An 18,988-nucleotide genomic window follows, 5' to 3' on the forward strand; every position below is an offset into this window, starting at 1 on the left:
ATCCCACATTGTACATTAATAGTGCAGAAGAGGGCAGACAAGCATAGTGCAAGCAGTCACTCTGTGAGACCTGTTACATTTCCTAAGTTTTCTGCCATTAAATCATAGTGCAAGCAGTCTCTCTGCGAGACTAATTATATTTCCTAAGTGTTCTGCCATTAAATCAGTTTTTGGTTTGTTTTCCCCACAACATTATCTACATGAGCGTTCCAATTTACGTTATTCATATTTATAATCACTAAGTATTTAGTTGAGTTTACAGCCTTTATATTTGTGCGATTTATTGAGGAAATGCAATGTAGTTGATTCCTTTTAGTACTCATATGGATGACTTCACACTTTTTAAGAATCAACTGCCACTTTTTGCACCACAGAGAGATCTTTTCTAAATGATTTTGCAATTTGTTTCGATCATCTAATGACTTTAAAAGATGGTAAATGACAGCATCATCTGCAAACAACTGAAGAAGGCTGCTGAATTGTTTACATAGATCAGGAACAACACAGGGCCTACAATGCTTCCTTGGGGAAGGCCAGCTATTACTTCTGTTTTACTCAATGACTTTCCATCAATTGTTATGAACTGCGATGGTCTTTCACAGGCATGCAACTCGATTAGAAGACACAACTGAGAAACAGTGTCAAAAGCCTTCTGGAAATTTCAAAATATGGAATAAATTTGATGTCCCCCCGTCAACAGCACTCATTTTTATGTGAGAATAAAGAAACAGTTGTTTCACAAGAATGATATTTTCTAAGTCTGTGCTGGCTTTTTGTCAATTAAACTGTTTTCTTCAAGGCAATTCATAATGTTTCAGCACAGTACACGTTCCAAAAACTTACTACAAATTGACATTAGGATACAGGTCTGCAGCTCAGCAGATTACTACTATTTCGTTTCTTGGGTGTTGGTTTGATTTGTGCAATTTTCCATTCTTTGAATATGGATCTTTTGAAGAGCGAGTGATTGTAGATGACTGCTAAGTATGGAGCGAGTGTGGCAGTATACTCTGAAAGGAACCTGGCTGGTATACAGTCTGGACTGGAGGACTTGCCTTTCTGTAGTGTTTTAAGCTGCTTCAATACACTGAGGATACCTGCTTCTAAGTTACGTTGGCAGTTGTTCTTGATTCAAATTCTAGAGTACATACATTGTCTTCTTTTGTGAAGATATTTTGGGTACCGTGTTTAATAACTCTGCTTTAGTGGTACTGTTATCAATAACATCATCATCATTATTGCGCAGTGAAAGTATCGATTGCTTCTTGCCACTGGTGTACTTTACATCTCTTTGCATTTTCTGTCAAATTTCACACTTCTGTAAAACTTTGCCAGTCTTGGGGATTTTGCATTATTTTAAATTTAATATGATTTATGGTTCTTCTGCAACAGTGTTCCGACTTATTTTGTGTACCACAGGGGGATCAGTACCATCTCTTATTAATTTATTTGGTATGTATCTCTCAAATGCCATCAATATTATTTCTTTGAATTTAAACCACTTTCATAGTATGACTGGAAGGAATGGAGACTGTACATGTATCTTGCAATTATTTTTGGTAGTTTGGTGTTACGGCATTCAGAGTAACTGCAACGATCCTGTGGTCACTAATCTCTGTATCTGTCATGATGCTCTCTATTTGGTCGGGATTATTTGTTGCTAATAGGTCACGTTTGTTTTTGCAACAATTCACATTCCAAGTCATCTCCTGAAAATAATTTTCTGAGAAAGCACTCAGTACAATTTCAGATGGTTTTATAGCCTACCACCGACATTAAACATGTATTTTCACAAACGTATCACAGATAGATTGAAGTCGTCATGAATCATAATTTTATGGGTAGGGTACCTAACAGAAATGACACTCATGGTTTTTTTTTTTTTTAACTGTTCAGCAACTGTATCATTTGAGTCAGGAGGTTGGTAAAGGGAACCAATTATTAATTTATACTGGTTTTATTCAGTACTGTTATCTTATTTTTTCCCTTGATTTGATATGAAACAGAAAATTCCACAAGCTCCTGGTTCATTTTTTGTGATAAATGCTTACCTTCCCCTTCTCTCCATATTTCTCACAATTGAAAGCTGCCTCACAGGAGAAAGGTTACTTTTCCACAGAATGAAAGCATTTACTATTGCAACATTCTACCCATACTAACTCACCCATACTAACTCACAGGAACTATCTACTTCAGTTTCACTACAAGGCAAACTACTACTGAATGCAACAAACACTCCACTGCCAACTGTGTTTAGTCTACCCTTTTATGAACACAATTAGATGCTTTGTAAAAATTTCGGCTGAACTTATTTCTGGCTTCAGCCAGCTTTTTGCACCTACAATGATTTGAAATTTGGTGCTTTCTATTAGCATTTGGAGCTCTGGTTCTTTTCCAGTACAGTTTACAACTACAACACTGATTGTTCCAACGTTTAACCTGTTCTTGTGTTCGTTTTGATCACATTGAAACTGAAGCCCTTTCTGCACGTTCCCGGGCTACTCAAAAAATAAAAAAAAAATAAAAAATAAAAATCCCATCCGCACATGTCAAACAAATTTATTTATTCACAGCTTAACATTTTTATGAACTTTTTAAAACATGGCTGAATACATACTGGGGGGTACTTTGCAGTAACTACATACAAAATTAGTCCTTATCTCTTGCTCACATGTGTTGCACTGCCTGCTTTGTCTCCTTGTGCTCCTTGCTGAAAAATGTTTGCCAACTGAATATAAGTGCACATCCTCATCCATACAAAAGGATGTGTATCTGCAGTAAAAACTAAAGATAATATACCAATTACAGTTTTATCAATGCTCATCACCCGAAATATATAAGCTTTATCAGAAGAAAATAGGATGACACGTTAGCTGTATCCTGCCCTGCATCCGTGACATAGTTCACAGCCATAATGGTAACTATACACCAGTTAGACCAGTGGAGAGAAAGATACGCTATTGGCAACAGGTCACTCAAATGGTGACACTGTCTTTTTTTTAATGTTGCAACAGTAAACAGTTTCATTATGTGGAACAGTAACCTTGTTCCTGTATGGCAGCTTTCGACAGAGAGAAATATAAAGAGAAGGGAACTTACATACTAGTGAACTGAGGGTTTCTCTGAAGTCTTCGGTTGAGTCTGGTGCTTTATAGAAGGATCCATTGTTATTTTATGACCACCCCTGATACTGATATACATTTAAATTGTTTCCAATGCTATCAATTTCATGTTTCAAACAGCTTTCTGTACTTAGTATTATTTGAGCTCCACTTCTTTTCATGAGCTCTTCAAACTCTGGCACTTTGCTGCGAATGCTTCGGCAGTTCGCCTTTAGGATTTTAATACTCTCACCTGTGCGAGGCATTTCCTTCGAACTTACACTGATACTACTGGGTTTGCCACAGCTATTGTTATCTGAATTGGATGGAGAATCGCGTAATGTAAAAACCCTTGTGTGCACCCCACACACAGTAAGCCTGATTTAGGTGGACCCTACAGTTCTCAATCCTATGGTGAAAGTCCAGGAAGTTGCAGCCTAGCTTGTCACACAACTTCCAAAGTCTCTGATTCAGTCCTTCCACTCAGCTCTGAACCAAAGGGACAAGATCAGTTCTGGTGACAATGCTGAAAAATTGTGAGCTTTCTTGAAACTCCACGTGCAAGGGTGGTTTTCTGAATCTTCTCTGTCAGTTGCGGGAATAAATATCGGCAAAAATCATACCTGACAAAGCTCATGGCTTAGCAATGCATTCATAAGACATCTTTAAATGACGCAGAACTATTATGTGGTCACAACTGAAGACCATTCTCTATTCAAAATCTCACAAGCGTGAAACAACACGACTGCACAAACTGTGTTTCACTACTACCTAATACTACGTTACTATTTTGCCATGATCATCTTTCCTTGTCATAAATAAATAGGGAGTGGGAAAGGTCATCTGCCCAACCAGCATGTAATACTACAGAACTTAAATGACATCTTTTGAATCGGTAATCTGGAACCTACAAGGACATCTGCAGGAGGTGAAGAACATTAATGGTAAGGTATCATTACATCTGAGGTCTGTCCTGACAGTACCAAACCCAATAATAATATCATGAACATAGTTCACACAAACACAATGTAATTTGCTTGGAATCATTACCGTTTGCATTCCACAGTAATGACCTGGAAGACAATATCCATAGCAAAGAGGAAGGGCCACTACTCATAACAGTCTCATCCTGGGTAGTAACAACTAACTCACTCACTCACCTCACTCCAACGCAACTCCTACATACACGACCGCAGTCTCTGGCAGCTGCCAGAGACTATGGTCACGTGTGTGTGAGTTGTGTTTGTGTGCACACGTGTGCAAGTGCGGCCATTGGAGGGAGGGGGGGGGGTCTTTTTTTGACAAAGGCCTTGTTGGCTGAGAGCTAACTTTCTGAAAGTTTTTTTTGTTGTGGCTTTCTGCGACTCAGCATCTCCGCTACATAGTGAGTAGCAACTACCCTTTTCATCATATTGTTACATTCCATCCTGGATTTTCCACTGTTTCATACTGGATAGGCCCTGTTTTGGAAAACCAACTACTAAAGGGGTATCAAAAACAAGAAGCTTCATGGATTACAAATGAAGATCTCATGTCTTTGAGATGACATGTAGTGCAGATGCCGAGTCACAGATAGACACCGAGCAAGGTGGCACAGTGGTTAGACAATGGACTCGCATTCGGGAGGACGACAGTTCAATCCCGCGTCCGGCCATCCTGATTTAGGTTTTCTGTGATTTCCCTAAATCACTCCAGGCACATGCCGGGATGGTTCCTCTGAAAGGGCACGGCTGACTTCCTTCCTCATCCTTCCCTACACCGATGAGACCGATGACCACGCTGTCTGGTCTCCTTCCCCAAACAACCAACCACAGATAGACGAAACACACACACACACACACACACACACACACACACACACACAAACAAATGCAATCTCTGGCACCTGAAGATGTGAAGCCACATTGCGAGCAACAGCACCAGTGCATGACGGGAGTACTAGGGACAGAAAGTTGGCTGAAACCAGACGTAAACAGTAATGAAATCCTAAACTCAGATTGGAATGTATACCGCAGAGACAGGCTGGACAGTGAAGGGGGAGGCGTGTTTAGAGCGATAAGAAGTACAATAGTATCGAAGGAAATTGACGGAGATCCGAAATGTGAAATAATTTGGGTGAAGGTCACGGTTAAAACAGGCTCAGACATGGTAATTGGATGTCTCTATAGGCCCACTGGCTCAGCAGCTGTTATGGCTGAGCACCTGAAGAATAATTTGGAAAATATTTCGAGTAGATTTCATCACCATGTTATAGTTCTGGGTGGAGATTTTAATTTGCCGGATATAGACTGGGAGACTCAAACGTTCACAACGGGTGGCAGGGACAAAGAATCCAGTGAAATTTTTTTAAGTGCTTTATCTGAAAACTACCTTGAGCAGTTAAACAGAGAACCGACTCGTGGCAATAACATATTAGACCTTCTGGTGACAAACAGACCCGAACTATTTGAAACAGTTAACGCAGAACAGGGAATCAGCAATCATAAAGCAGTTACTGCATCAATGATTTCAGCCATAAATAGAAATATTAAAAAAGGTAGGAAGATTTTTCTGTTTAGCAAAAGTGACAAAAAGCAGATTACAGAGTACCTGACAGCTCAACACAAAAGTTTTGTCTCAAGTACAGATAGTGTTGAGGATCAGTGGACAAAGTTCAAAACCATTGTACAATATGCGTTAGATGAGTATGTGCCAAGCAAGATCGTAAGAGATGGAAAAGAGCAACCGTGGTACAACAACCGAGTTAGAAAACTGCTGCGGAAGCAAAGGGAACTTCACAGCAAACATAAACATAGCCAAAGCCTTGCAGACAAACAAAAACTACGCAAAGCAAAATGTAGTGTGAGGAGGGCTATGCGAGAGGCGTTCAATGAATTCGAAAGTAAAGTTCTATGTACTCACTTGGCAGAAAATCCTAAGAAATTTTGGTCTTATGTCAAAGCGGTAGGTGGATCAAAACAAAATGTCCAGACAGTATGTGACCAAAATGGTACTGAAACAGAGGATGACAGACTAAAGGCCGAAATACTAAATGTCTTTTTCCAAAGCTGTTTCACAGAGGTAGACTGCACTGTAGTTCCTTCTCTAGATTGTCGCACAGGTGACAAAATGGTAGATATCGAAATACACGACAGAGGGATAGAGATACAATTAAAATCGCTCAAAAGAGGAAAGGTCGCTGGACGTGATGGGATACCAGTTCGATTTTACACAGAGTACGCGAAGGAACTTGGCCCCCCTTCTTGCAGTGGTGTACCGTAGGTCTCTAGAAGAGCGTAGTGTTCCAAAGGATTGGAAAAGGGCACAGGTCATCCCCGTTTTCAAGAAGGGACGTCGAACAGATGTGCAGAACTATAGACCCATATCTCCAACGTCGATCAGTTGTAGAATTTTGGAACACGTGTTATGTTCGAATATAATGACTTTTCTGGAGACTAGAAATCTACTCTGTGGGAATCAGCATGGGTTTCGAAAAAGACGGTCGTGTGAAACCCAGCTCGCGCTATTCGTCCACGAGACTCAGAGGGCCATAGGTAGATGCCGTGTTTCTCGACTTCCGCAAGGCATTCGATACAGTTCCCCATAGTCGTTTAATGAACAAAGTAAGAGCATATGGACTATCAGACCAATTGTGTGATTTGATTGAAGAGTTCCTAGATAACAGAACACAGCATGTCATTCTCAATGGAGAGAAGTCATCCGAAGTAAGAGTGATTTCAGGTGTGCCGCAGGGGAGTGTCATAGGACCGTTGCTATTCACAATTTACATAAATGACCTTGTGGATGACATCGGAAGTTCACTGAGGCTTTTTGCAGATGATGCTGTGATGTAGTGAGAGATTGTAACAATGGAAAATTGTACTGAAATGCAGGAGGATCTGCACCGAATTTATGCATGGTGCAGGGATTGGCAATTCAATCTCAATGTAGACAAGTGTAATGTGCTGCGAATACATAGAAAGATAGATCCCTTATCATTTAGCTACGAAATAGCAGGTCAGCAACTGGAAGCAGTTAATTCCATAAATTATCTGGGAGTATGCATTAGGAGTGATTTAAAATGGAATGATCGTATAAAGTTGATCATCGGTAAAGCAGATGCCAGACTGAGATTCATTGGAAGAATCCTAACGAAATGCAATCCAAAAACAAAGGAAGTAGGTTACAGTACACTTGTTCGCCCACTGCTTGAATACTGCTCAGCAGTGTGGGATCCGTACCAGATAGGGTTGATAGAAGAGATAGAGAAGATCCAACGGAGAGCAGCGCGCTTCGTTACAGGATCATTTAGTAATCACGAAAGCGTTACAGAGATGATAGATAAACTCCAGAGGAAGACTCTGCAGGAGAGACGCGCAGTAGCTCGGTACGGGCTTTTGTCAAAGTTTCGAGAACATACCTTCACCGAAGAGTCAAGCAGTATATTGCTCCCTCCTACGTATATCTTGCGAAGAGACCATGAGGATCAGAGAGATTAGAGCCCACACAGAAGCATACCGACAATCCTTCTTTCCACGAACAATACGAGACTGGAATAGAAGGGAGAATCGATAGAAGTACTCAGGGTACCCTTCGCCACACACCGTCAGGTGGCTTGCGGAGTATGGATGTAGATGTAGATGTAGAGTGGTGACTGGGTGGGAGTAAGGAGAAGGTTGGGGCGGGGAGGAGGAGGGATAGTAGGGTAGGGGTGGCAGACAGTGAAGTGCTGCACCTTAGACGGAGGGTTGGCGAGTGGTAGGTAGGGAGGGAGGGGCGGGGGGGGGGGGGGGGGGGGTTCACCGGAAAAGGAGAGAAGTAAAAAAGACTGGGTGCAATGGTGCTGTGGAGTGTTGGAATGGAAACAGGAAGAGGGGAGTGAGGACAATGAGTGACTAAGCTTGAGGCCAGAAGGATTATGGGAATGTAGGATATATTGTAGGGAAAGTTCCCACCTGTGCAGTTCGGAAAAGCTAGTGTTGGTGGGAAGGATTCATAAGGCACAGATTGTGAAATGAGGGATGTCATGTTTCGCAGTTTGCTCAACAACAGTGTGGTCCACTTGTTTCTTGGCCAAAGTTTGTCGGTGGCCATTCATGAGGACAGACAACTTGTTGGTTGTCATGCCCACATAGAATGCAGCACAATGGTTGCAGTTTAGCATAGATCGCATGACTGGTTTCACAGGTATCCCTGCCTTTGATGGAATAGGTGATGTTTGTGATCGGACTAGAGTGGGTGGTGGTGGTGGTGGTGGTGGGACGTTGTGTGGGACATGTCTTGCATCTAGGTGTATCACAGGGGTATGAGAAATGAGGTAAGTGGATGAGAGACAGGGTTTTGTAGGGATGGATGAGTGTATTGTGTAGGTTCAGTGGGTGGCAAAATACCACTTTGGGAGGAGTCTGAAGGATAATGGGAAGGACATTTCTCATTTCACGGCCCGACAAGAGGTAGTCAAAACCCTGGCGGAGAATGTAATTCAGATGCTCCAGTCCTGGGTGGTACTGAGTTATGAGGGGGAATGCTACTTTGTGACCGGACGGTGGGACTTTGGGACGTGGTGGGAGACTGGAAATATAAAGCATGGGAGATTTGTTTTTGTACAATGTTGGGAGGATAATTAGGGTCTGTGAAGGCTTCAGTGAGACCCTTCAGTATATTTCAAGAGGGTCTGCTTGTCACTGCAGATGTGATGACCATGGTGGCTAGGCTGTATTGAAGGGATTTCTTGGTATGGAATGGGTGGCAGCTGTCAAAGTGGAGCTATTGCTGGTGGTTAGTAGCTTTGATATGGACATAGTACTGATGTAGCCATGTTTGACGTGGAGGTCGACATCTAGGAAGGGTGACATCTAGAAAGCTGATAACCCCCCACCTCTAGCCTGACGTCCGTCTAACCTGCAGCACTTCACTGTCTGTCATCCCTACCCTACTGTCCCTGGTCTCAGTTGCCCGAGACTATCTCCTTCCCCTCTTTCCTGATGAGGCAACAGTTTGTTGCGAAAGCTTGAATTTTATGTGTGTGTCTGTGTGTCTATCGACCTGCCAGCGCTTTCGTTCGGTAAGTCACATCATCTTTGTTTTTAGATATATTTTTCCCACGTGGAATGTTTCCCTATATATATATATATATATATATATATATATATATATCTAAAAAGAGAGATGATGAGACTTACCAAACAAAAGCGCTGGCAGGTCGATAGACACACAAACAAACACAAATATACACACAAAATTCAAGCTTTCGCAACAAACTGTTGCCTCATCAGGAAAGAGGGGAAGGAGAGGGAAAGACGAAAGGATGTGGGTTTTAAGGGAGAGGATAAGGAGTCATTCCAATCCCGGGAGCGGAAAGACTTACCTTAGGGGGAAAAAAGGACAGGTATACACTCGCACACACACACATATCCATCCACACATACAGACACAAGCAGACATATTTAAAGACAAAGAGTTTTCAAACTCTTTGTCTTTAAATATGTCTGCTTGTGTCTGTATGTGTGGATGGATATGTGTGTGTGTGCGAGTGTATACCTGTCCTTTTTTCCCCCTAAGGTAAGTCTTTCCGCTCCCGGGATTGGAATGACTCCTTATCCTCTCCCTTAAAACCCACATCCTTTCGTCTTTCCCTCTCCTTCCCCTCTTTCCTGATGAGGCAACAGTTTGTTGCGAAAGCTTGAATTTTGTGTGTATATTTGTGTTTGTTTGTGTGTCTATCGACCTGCCAGCGCTTTTGTTTGGTAAGTCTCATCATCTCTCTTTTTAGATATATTTTTCCACGTGGAATGTTTCCCTCTGTTATATATATATATATATATATATATATATATATATATATATATATATATATATATGTGTGTGTGTGTGTGTGTGTGTGTGTGTGTGTGTGTGTGTGTGTTTTGTTTATTTTTGATGAAGGACTTAATGGCCAGAAGCTTTAATTGAGAGTCTTTTTGTTGTGCCTATCTGCGACTAAGCACCTCCGCTATACGGTGAGTAACAACTTCCCTTTTCATAATATAGTTACATTCCATCCTGGACTTTCCACTGTTTGATAGATGACATAAGGAATGTGACAAATTTGGACAATTTTAAGGAAAGATTGTGGACTGAAAAATATTGTCATAAAATTCATCCAGCAGCTAAATAGAATATGGAGGAGAACTCTGCTCATTTTTTGATGGTAAAGTAACTGTCCATATAGATTATATCTCCTATTGCTCAAACCATAATTATGGAGAGCTGGTTTAATGGTAGTTGCTAGAAAGAATATTGTGGAAGTATCCACCCTGCTAGGCCACTGATAAATGTTTGTATCACTGTGAAAGTGCTCCTTTGCCATACCTGTGCACAGTTTGGACAAAGTATTGTGAATGTGACTCAGGTGTCTTACATCTCAGGTACATCAAAATTTGAAAGGGAGGAGATTACAGAATGTTAGTAAGGTCCAAAATAGTTTGCAGGGTGGAGTTATCCACAGACTCCAAACATCGTAGAATTTTCTGAATGACTTGATGCTAGGAGTACCAAGTGAAGTTGTATGGTGTTTACGCTGAAGAAGACTAAACTGCATCGGTTTTTTTCTTGTGTCTTAGAGTAAAACATTTATCACTGTTTACTTTCAATACTGTAATTTACTCCTTTTGCAAACCTTGTCAATTGAACAACCAGGTTTTGTTTTTTCATAATCTCTCACTGTAAAACAAGGAGTATGTGTGCGGGTGCGTGCGCGCGCGCACATTCATACCCATCCACATGCACATATACATGCCTAGGAGCTGTGCATGTACAGATGCCTGGGAGCTGTGCATGTACAGATGTTGGAAATTTTACACGGTAAGAGCAATTTTCAAGCATTTACTTACATAATAAAAAAATCTCATTTTAGTCTTGTACTTATATTTGTTCCCTTTACTTACCAAGTGGCTCCTTCTCAAAGTTTATATCAATTCTTCCTGCAATTGCATAAGCTATCACTAACAAAGGAGATGCAAGATAATTGGCACGAGTATGTGGATGGATCCGACCTTCGAAATTACGATTTCCAGATAAGACTCCACAGCACACAAGATCACCCTGAAACCAAAATAAAATCACAGCACATTAACATCAAAGATCTCCACTCATAGTATAAAATTTTTTACTCCCCTTTAGTTAACAGTTTGTGCACTATGGGTTAGTGTCAAGAGTAAGCAGAGGAGACAGTTACAGTATCACAGAATTGTTATTTTTCTAATTCTCCTGGAGTACGTCATGATGAGGTAGTTCATGGCAAGCAACCACTTTACCGAAATATCGTGCCTGTTGGACACTGACATCAAGCCATTCACCTGTGAACTATTTTGCCAATCAAAGAATTTATTAGAATCGACAGAAAACACAAAAAGTTACTAGTAACTGAATCAAGTAATGCCACACACATGTTCGGTATTTTAGATACTATGACAAACCATTAGACAACCAAGTTGATATGAGGATAAAGATTTACTATTAATAAAAACTGTAAACATAATGCTGGTTGAGTTTAAGAAAGCAATTATGTTCTTATGTGATCTTTGTTAGCAATTTAATTTGAGGAAAATTTAGTGTAATCTATATTCTGCAAGTGCAAAACAATGCACTGGTTGTCACTGGCAATGGTAATAAATTAGCTGATTCTTTAGCTCGAGTGATGCAACTCACTGTTAAGTGATGTTATCAACAGTATGGATTACTTATTTTCAACTCCTTCATTAACTGCGAATCAGCCCAGTGTGATAACAAATATATTGTTAACAAATATATTGGGTGAAACTGAGCTTTGTCTTTGTAAAAACTGTAAGTCTTGTGGGTTATAGAAAATAAGGCTGTGTGTTTCTGATTCTAAACTTGCAACTACAACTTTATATTTTCACCTTGCAAAAGTCAGTTGAATATGAAAACCATAGTGAGCACGTGCTGTATTGTCTTATTGAGTAGCAAGTATGTTGGCCATAATTCTTAAGTCATAAGTTTTTCTGATTCTTGTCATCCTGTTATTTGTTTTGATTTTGAAAAGCTCATGTGTTATTGGGCTTGGATATACAGTATTTCTATTACCTATTGTTTTTGTGAATCGTGAACAGGAAAGGTGGAGATCAGTGACAAGCGAAGGCTGAGGACTAAGGGTTCCTGGAACAAAGGATTTGTTGTAGGGAGAAATCCCACCTGGGCAGCTCAGAAAAGCTGGAAGAATCCAGGTGACACAGGTTGTGAAGTAGTCATTAAAGTGAAGCACATTGTGTTGGGCAGTGTGTTCAGCAACTGAGTGGTCTAGCTGTCTCGTTTCCACAGTTGGACAGTGGCCTTTCATATGGACAGAAAACTAGCTCTTAATCATTCCAATGTAGAATGTAACACAATGTTGGAACTAAGTTTGTAGATCACATGACTGCTTTCACAGGTATTCCTGTCTTTGATGGGGTAGGAGACATCAGTGACAGGACTGAAGTCAATGGTAGTGGGAGGGCATATGGGACAGATCTTTTAGCTCTGACTAAGGCAGGGATATGAGCCATGGGATAAGGTGTTGGGTGCAAGGGTGGAGTAAGGACAGACAAGAATATTGTGTAGGTGGGTAGATGGTGGAATACCTCTGTGAGAAGGATGGGCAGATATTCCTCGTTTTAGAGCAGGATGAGGAATAATCAAAACTTTGGCAAGGAATGTGATTCAGCTGCTCCAGTCCTGGGTGGTAATGAGGATATCCTCACCCACAATTACTTCTCCTTTGAAGATCTTACCCATGAATAAATCCATGGCACCTGCATTATACCAACCTACACTAATTTATTACTAGCCCATCTAGAGTAATTTATCCAAACTACTCAAATTGCTAAACCTCTAAATTGGTTCATATTCTATGATGACATCTTCATCTTGCCACTGATGTCTCCTACCCCATCAAAGACAGGGCTGCCTGTGAAAGCAGCCATGTGGGGGAAATCCATCCACATCTTCCAGAACCTCAACACTTTCTTCCCATCCACTTCATCTGTTCATCCTCAGCCAACCAACTACCTTCTTTGATGTCGACTTCAACCTTAAGGATATCTACATCTGTCCAAATCAAACCTACTAACTACTGACAATACCTCCACTTCATCAGCTGCCACCCATTCTCCACGAAGAAGTCCCTTCCATAACCACCCATGGTCACTGCATCTGTAGTGTCAAGCAGTCCATTTCAAAATGTGCCAAGAGTCTCACTGCTGCCTTCACGGAACGAAATCACCCGCTAAACCTATTCCAGAAACTGATATCCTATACCTTTTCTCACCAATCACCTACCATCTCTCATGTACTCATAGTCCAGCCACAGAGGATCGCTTCTCTTATGGCTCAGTACCACCCATGAGTGGAACAACTGACTCTCATTCTTTGCTATGGTTCCAATAATATTTCATCATGCCCTGAAATAAGAAATATCATTCCCACCCATCACACAGTGGTACTCCATTGCCCACCCAACATATGCAATATCCTTATCTGTCTCTCCTCCACCTCTGCTCCCAACATCTTGCCCCATGGTTCATATCCCTACCATAGTCCTACATGAAAGATCAGTCCCATGCATCCTCCCACTACCACCAACTCCAGTCCTGCCACTGACATCATCTATCCTATCAAAAGCATGGCCGCCTGTGAAAGCAGGCATGTGATCTACAAATTTATCTGTAACAATTGTGCTACATTCTCCAGATGATGGGCCTCACTTTAATGACTGCTTCACAGCCTATGCAATATGAATTCTAGCCTTTAACAGCAGCTTTTCTGAACTGCAGAGGTGGGAAATCTCTCTATAACATACTCTATTCCTGTAACCCCCCCCCCGGCCACAACCTCTGCTAGTCCCTGCCCTTCCCTTTTCTATACCACCAATGCACCCAGAAGTCCTTTCCTTTTCTCTACTCCTGTCTCCTCCCTTTCACCCCCCTCTTTTCCCTGCTCCCAACACAGCCTCCTGATACTGCACCTAATAGCTTTATCCTGTCCCACACTCCCACATGCAGCACTGGCATCTTCCTCCATTCTCAGCCCTACCCAGCAATCCATCCCCCTCCCCATGCCTTGCTGCCACCTTATTCCCACCACCCACCCCTGCAGGAAGGACTTTGTCTGAAAGTTCGTATATTTCTACTATTCTTTTCACTGTGCTTGACCAAGTCAATGCCTCCTCTATATGGTGAGTACCAATCTGTTATTTCTGTATTATTTTTATTCCATCCCGGACTTTCCATTGTTTGTCACAGGAGTAAGCTATTCCGTGAAATTAATTTCTTGTGAAACACATATGGACAGGAGGAGGTACACCATTTTGCAATTATTTAGACTTAGTATCTAGATCATAGCTTCACGTAACTGTTCCTCTCAAATATTTAAAAGCAAAGAAATGACTAACCGTCTCAATAGCTTCAACCACTGGTTCAGGCAATGGTCCACTGTTACCTATGCATGTCATGCAGCCATAGCCAACTACTGAGAACCCAAGTTTCTGCAAATAGGGGATAACACCACTCTCTTCTAAATAATAAGTAACTACTCCAGAACCAGGTGACAGGCTCGTCTTAATATATGGAGCGACAGTTAACCCAGCTTCTACAGCCTTCTTTGCTAGCATTCCTGAAACAAATCATTCATAAAAATTATCACTGAATTGGCAATTGTTACTTACACATATAATTAATTACAACAGAATCGAAGTGTCTTTGTAATTATTAGGGACTGAAGTATATACATATTTATGAAAAGAAATTTAAAATATGCATGTAAAATATCAACTGATTTCCATTTAGAAATAAAAACCAAGTTTCCAGTGTTCTGGAACTGAAACAGTGAACCTAGATGTCAGTTTTATGCACAAGAATGTCAGTTTTATGCGCAAGAACATTCAACTAGAAATACTTGACAAGACAATATACAGAAATGTATTCTCTGTGTTAACATTTTACAAATATAATGAAGGGCAATACAGTCCCAGTTGTTGCATGCTTTGTGTAATCATCTACGATCAGTTTCAACCTTTAATGATGACATTTTCTAGTGGTGACAGAAGATGCTTCTGTACAAGAGGTCTATATATAGCAGCATGTTCAAAAATTATCTTACTTAAGGAGAAAACCAAACATACGATAATCAAACAAACCACAAACAACTGGCACTACTTTGATCTCTTATTATTATGCAGCTGTGCACAAACTCGCATTCCGACTTTGGGAAAACTGCTATTACAGAATTCATTCTACTCATATTCAATCTTCCACTGCTCTACTGCTGCAACTCATTATCACTGTGACTTTCAAGTGTATCAAGGGAATTTTTTTATTTTGTAATCAAATATCTTCACTTTGGGGGGGGGGGGGGGGGGGGAAGATTAGCTCTCCAACACTATAGCTTAAGAGTGTATGCTTAAAATCAACTATTTGTCCACTATTCAGAAATATGTTTCTGGGAAGATTTACACTGACCAATTATTGAAAATTGAATTCAGATTTACAAATTTGTTTGGATATCTCAAACTTTTTTTATGGATGCTCTATTTTTTCCTCTTTACTATTTCACACATTCTTCTGTAATATGATCCAGTTTGGAGATGATTACTGTGATAAAACTTTATGAACAACATGGCTCTGTACAAGGATGACCACAGATGGCTGGAAGGATGACTGTAAATATAAACAACAATTCTCATTGTTTACACTTCTTTTTGTTTTATACTCAATAACCAAATATGACTCCAATCAAATTCTGTTATTGTGTCGACAACCAATGAACACAATACCTTAATTTCTCTTCGCAACAGACAGAATTTTATTTTGGCCCAAACTCTCATGTTTTTCAGCAAATGTTATACAACTCAATTTAGGGATGCACTTTAAAGGTCAAACATATTTACAAGAATTCTAACAGTTAATTAAGTAATAAAACAGGAAATCATATATCCTAAAATGTTATAAATAGGTTCAGTACCAGAGGTATGCTGTGTGCTGCTATTTTGATAGCTTGTATTCTGTATGAAGTTTCACAACACATTTCTGCAGAAAGTACCAACCTGTTAACTTTCTTGAAATTTATTTGTAAAATTTCCAATGCTCATCAACACAAAATCAAATAGCAGTAATGCAGGAGAAGGTCTAATAATGAATAAGAAAGTAGAATATGGGTACACTACTATGAAAAACATAATGAACAAATACTAACAAAGAGAGAGAGGAGCTGGCCAGTACTTACCTCAGCTCAGTACAGGCGATAGATACACAAAACAGAACAGAAAATTTTACGTATCCTAGCTTTCGGAACTTTGTTCCTTCGTCAGAGAGGAGAGAGGGGAAAAAAGGAGGAAGAAGGGAAAGTGGATTCAGTTACTCATAACCCAGGTTACGAAGCAACAGGGGAAAGGTAAACAGGGAGGGTATCAAAGATGGAGGCATGGGTGTCAGAGGGAAGCCACAGTGCTGCTTGTCTGTTAGTATTCATATTTCTATGCAAACACTGCTGCTCCCAGTCATTAAGTGGAGACTGCATTGTCCGTGGTGTGAGGTAATGCCTGTAATTTGGTAGTCTCAACACACTCTAGACAGTATGGATCTCAGAATACTTAACTCCCTAAAAATTTCCAAAATGTAATGTCCCATGCATCTAGCTCCAACTTCCATACCGCGTGCCAGGTCTTAATTCCCATTGTGTGGCCGTAATCACATCGGGAACCTTTTCACGTGAATCATCCGAGTACAAATGACAGCTCCACTAAAGCACTGCCCTTTTATATCTTGTGTACACAATATTACTACCATCTGTATATGTACATATCACTATACCACAACTTTTGTCACCTCAGTGTGAAGTGGGGACAGAAATTTCTAGAAAGTCCTTCAGAATAACTACATGACTGAAACAAGGATGATGTCATTTAGATTCTTCTCATTTCCACTTTAATATTATTGAGCAGGACACAAAGAAGTACACCAAAGGAAGCATGGCAATTACAAAATTGAATATGCTCATTTGTCACTACAAAACTGTTTTAACAATTAAACAATTTAAATATTATTTGAAGTCATTATTAAACCACTTAGAAATTAAAGTTAGCGATATTAAATTGTAAAGATTAACACTGCAGCACAGATTTGTAGTTGGAAGAGAAAGATTGTGTCTAGAAGATATAAAAGCACTTTTTTTTAGTCCTGCTTAAGTCATTATACTTTCTCAATCTTTTCCCTAGTAATATGATGCCATTCCTCAATTGTGTTTCTGGAAGGTCTGCAGAATACGAATCTATGGCTGTCACAACTACATTGAAATCAAAATTTAGAAGAAAAACTCAGAGTTTAACATCCCGTCAATGATAGGGGTCATCACAGACAGACCCCAAGTGTGTATTAGGAAAGAATAGGGACTGAAATCAGCTGTACCCTTATCAAAGGAACCATCCCATTATTTGCCCCAAGAAAATTAGGAAATCATAGAAAAACCTGGATGGTCAGACAGGGACTTAAATCGTCACCCTCCTGCATGTAAGTCCAGTGGGCTAACCACTGCATCACTTTGCTACATGAACTCAACCTATGTCTTTAGATATGAGAACAGGTGGAACACATCAAGTGCCACATCTGTTGAATAGAATGTATGTTCCAACATTTCATACTTCAAATTGGTCACATTTCCTACTGTCAAAGAACCTTTGTGGGTTTGAAGAATGATGATTTTTCTAAATAAACCAGTCCATTTCTCACAATGAGTTTCATCCAGTGGCTCAAAATGATATCCATAGTATTTGGCAGTAATTGGTCTACTCTTTGGAAGGTAATGAATAAGATTCTAGAAAATTCTGTCTATAATGCATATGAAACAGTATTCACTGACTCTGGTGCAGAGCCACCAGTTCTAGCCAATTTCATTATTGAATTTTCTCATTTTGAGAAAGATTGTATAAATATTTCCTTATTTAAGACAACCGGTTTTGACAAAATCAGCATATTATGAAGCGTTTGTGATAATTAAAATATTCTGCAAATGGCCATGAACATATATATCACTCACAGATGCTTGTTACATAGCACATTGTTTACATAGGCTGAACATGTGCTGATTTGTATCCACATGATAACTTAGTGTGAGGTACAATGAGCAATGAACACATTCCACAACAAAAAGATTTTTAAGACCTGAAGTTTACAGCAAAGTCAGTTGAAACCGGTTGTCTTAAATACAGAAATACTTATGCAATCTTGGCTGTTGAATGTTTTTAGTATTTCATTGTTGCTATTTCCTTTCTTGTGTGAAGTGGTGGGGCACATCTCATTTGCAATAACAAACTGGTCAACAAAAGCAGCTGCATTCATTTTAAAATGGTCCAGATTTGTATCTGCATCTACATCCCACTATGCAAACCACCGTGAAGTGCATGGAATAGGATGTGTCCCATTGCACCAGTTATTAGGTTTTCTTCCTGTTCCATTCACCCCGGAGCATGCGAAAAGTGAATGTTTGAATGCCTCTGTGCATGCAGCAATTACTCTAATCTTATCCTCATGGTACCTATGTGAGCAACATGTATGGGGTTGCTGTACATTCCAAGAGCAATGATTTAAAGCCAGTTCTTGAAACTTTGTTAATAGACTTTCTCGGAATGGTTGACGTCTTTCTTCCAGAGTCTTCCAGTTCAGTTTCTTAAGTATCTCTGTAACACTCTCCCACAGATTACACAAACCTGTGACCATTCATGCTGCTCTTCTCTGTATACAGTCAACATCCCCCATTAGTCCTGTTTGGTATGGGTCCCATCCACCAGAATGGGTCACTCAAATGACTTGTAAGCAATCTTCTTTGTAGACTAATTGCATTTCTCAGTATTCTACCAACAAACCGAAGTCTACCACCTGCTC

General features: G+C 40.2%; 1 protein-coding gene across 1 annotated transcript in view; it reads right to left on the bottom strand.

The window, feature by feature from the left end:
- LOC126260962 (cytoplasmic aconitate hydratase-like) overlaps positions 1 to 18,988 on the bottom strand; it is a 322,737-nt gene that overhangs the window by 76,409 nt on the left and 227,340 nt on the right. The window contains exons 11-12 of the mRNA XM_049958487.1: positions 14,506 to 14,726; positions 11,006 to 11,162 (exon numbers count right to left, since the gene is read on the bottom strand). Of these exons, the coding sequence (XP_049814444.1) occupies positions 11,006 to 11,162; positions 14,506 to 14,726 (378 nt within the window). The remainder of the gene's footprint in view (positions 1 to 11,005; positions 11,163 to 14,505; positions 14,727 to 18,988) is intronic.

Source organism: Schistocerca nitens, chromosome 5, assembly GCF_023898315.1.
Source record: "Schistocerca nitens isolate TAMUIC-IGC-003100 chromosome 5, iqSchNite1.1, whole genome shotgun sequence".
In the NCBI taxonomy this organism is placed as follows: Eukaryota; Metazoa; Arthropoda; class Insecta; order Orthoptera; family Acrididae; genus Schistocerca; species Schistocerca nitens.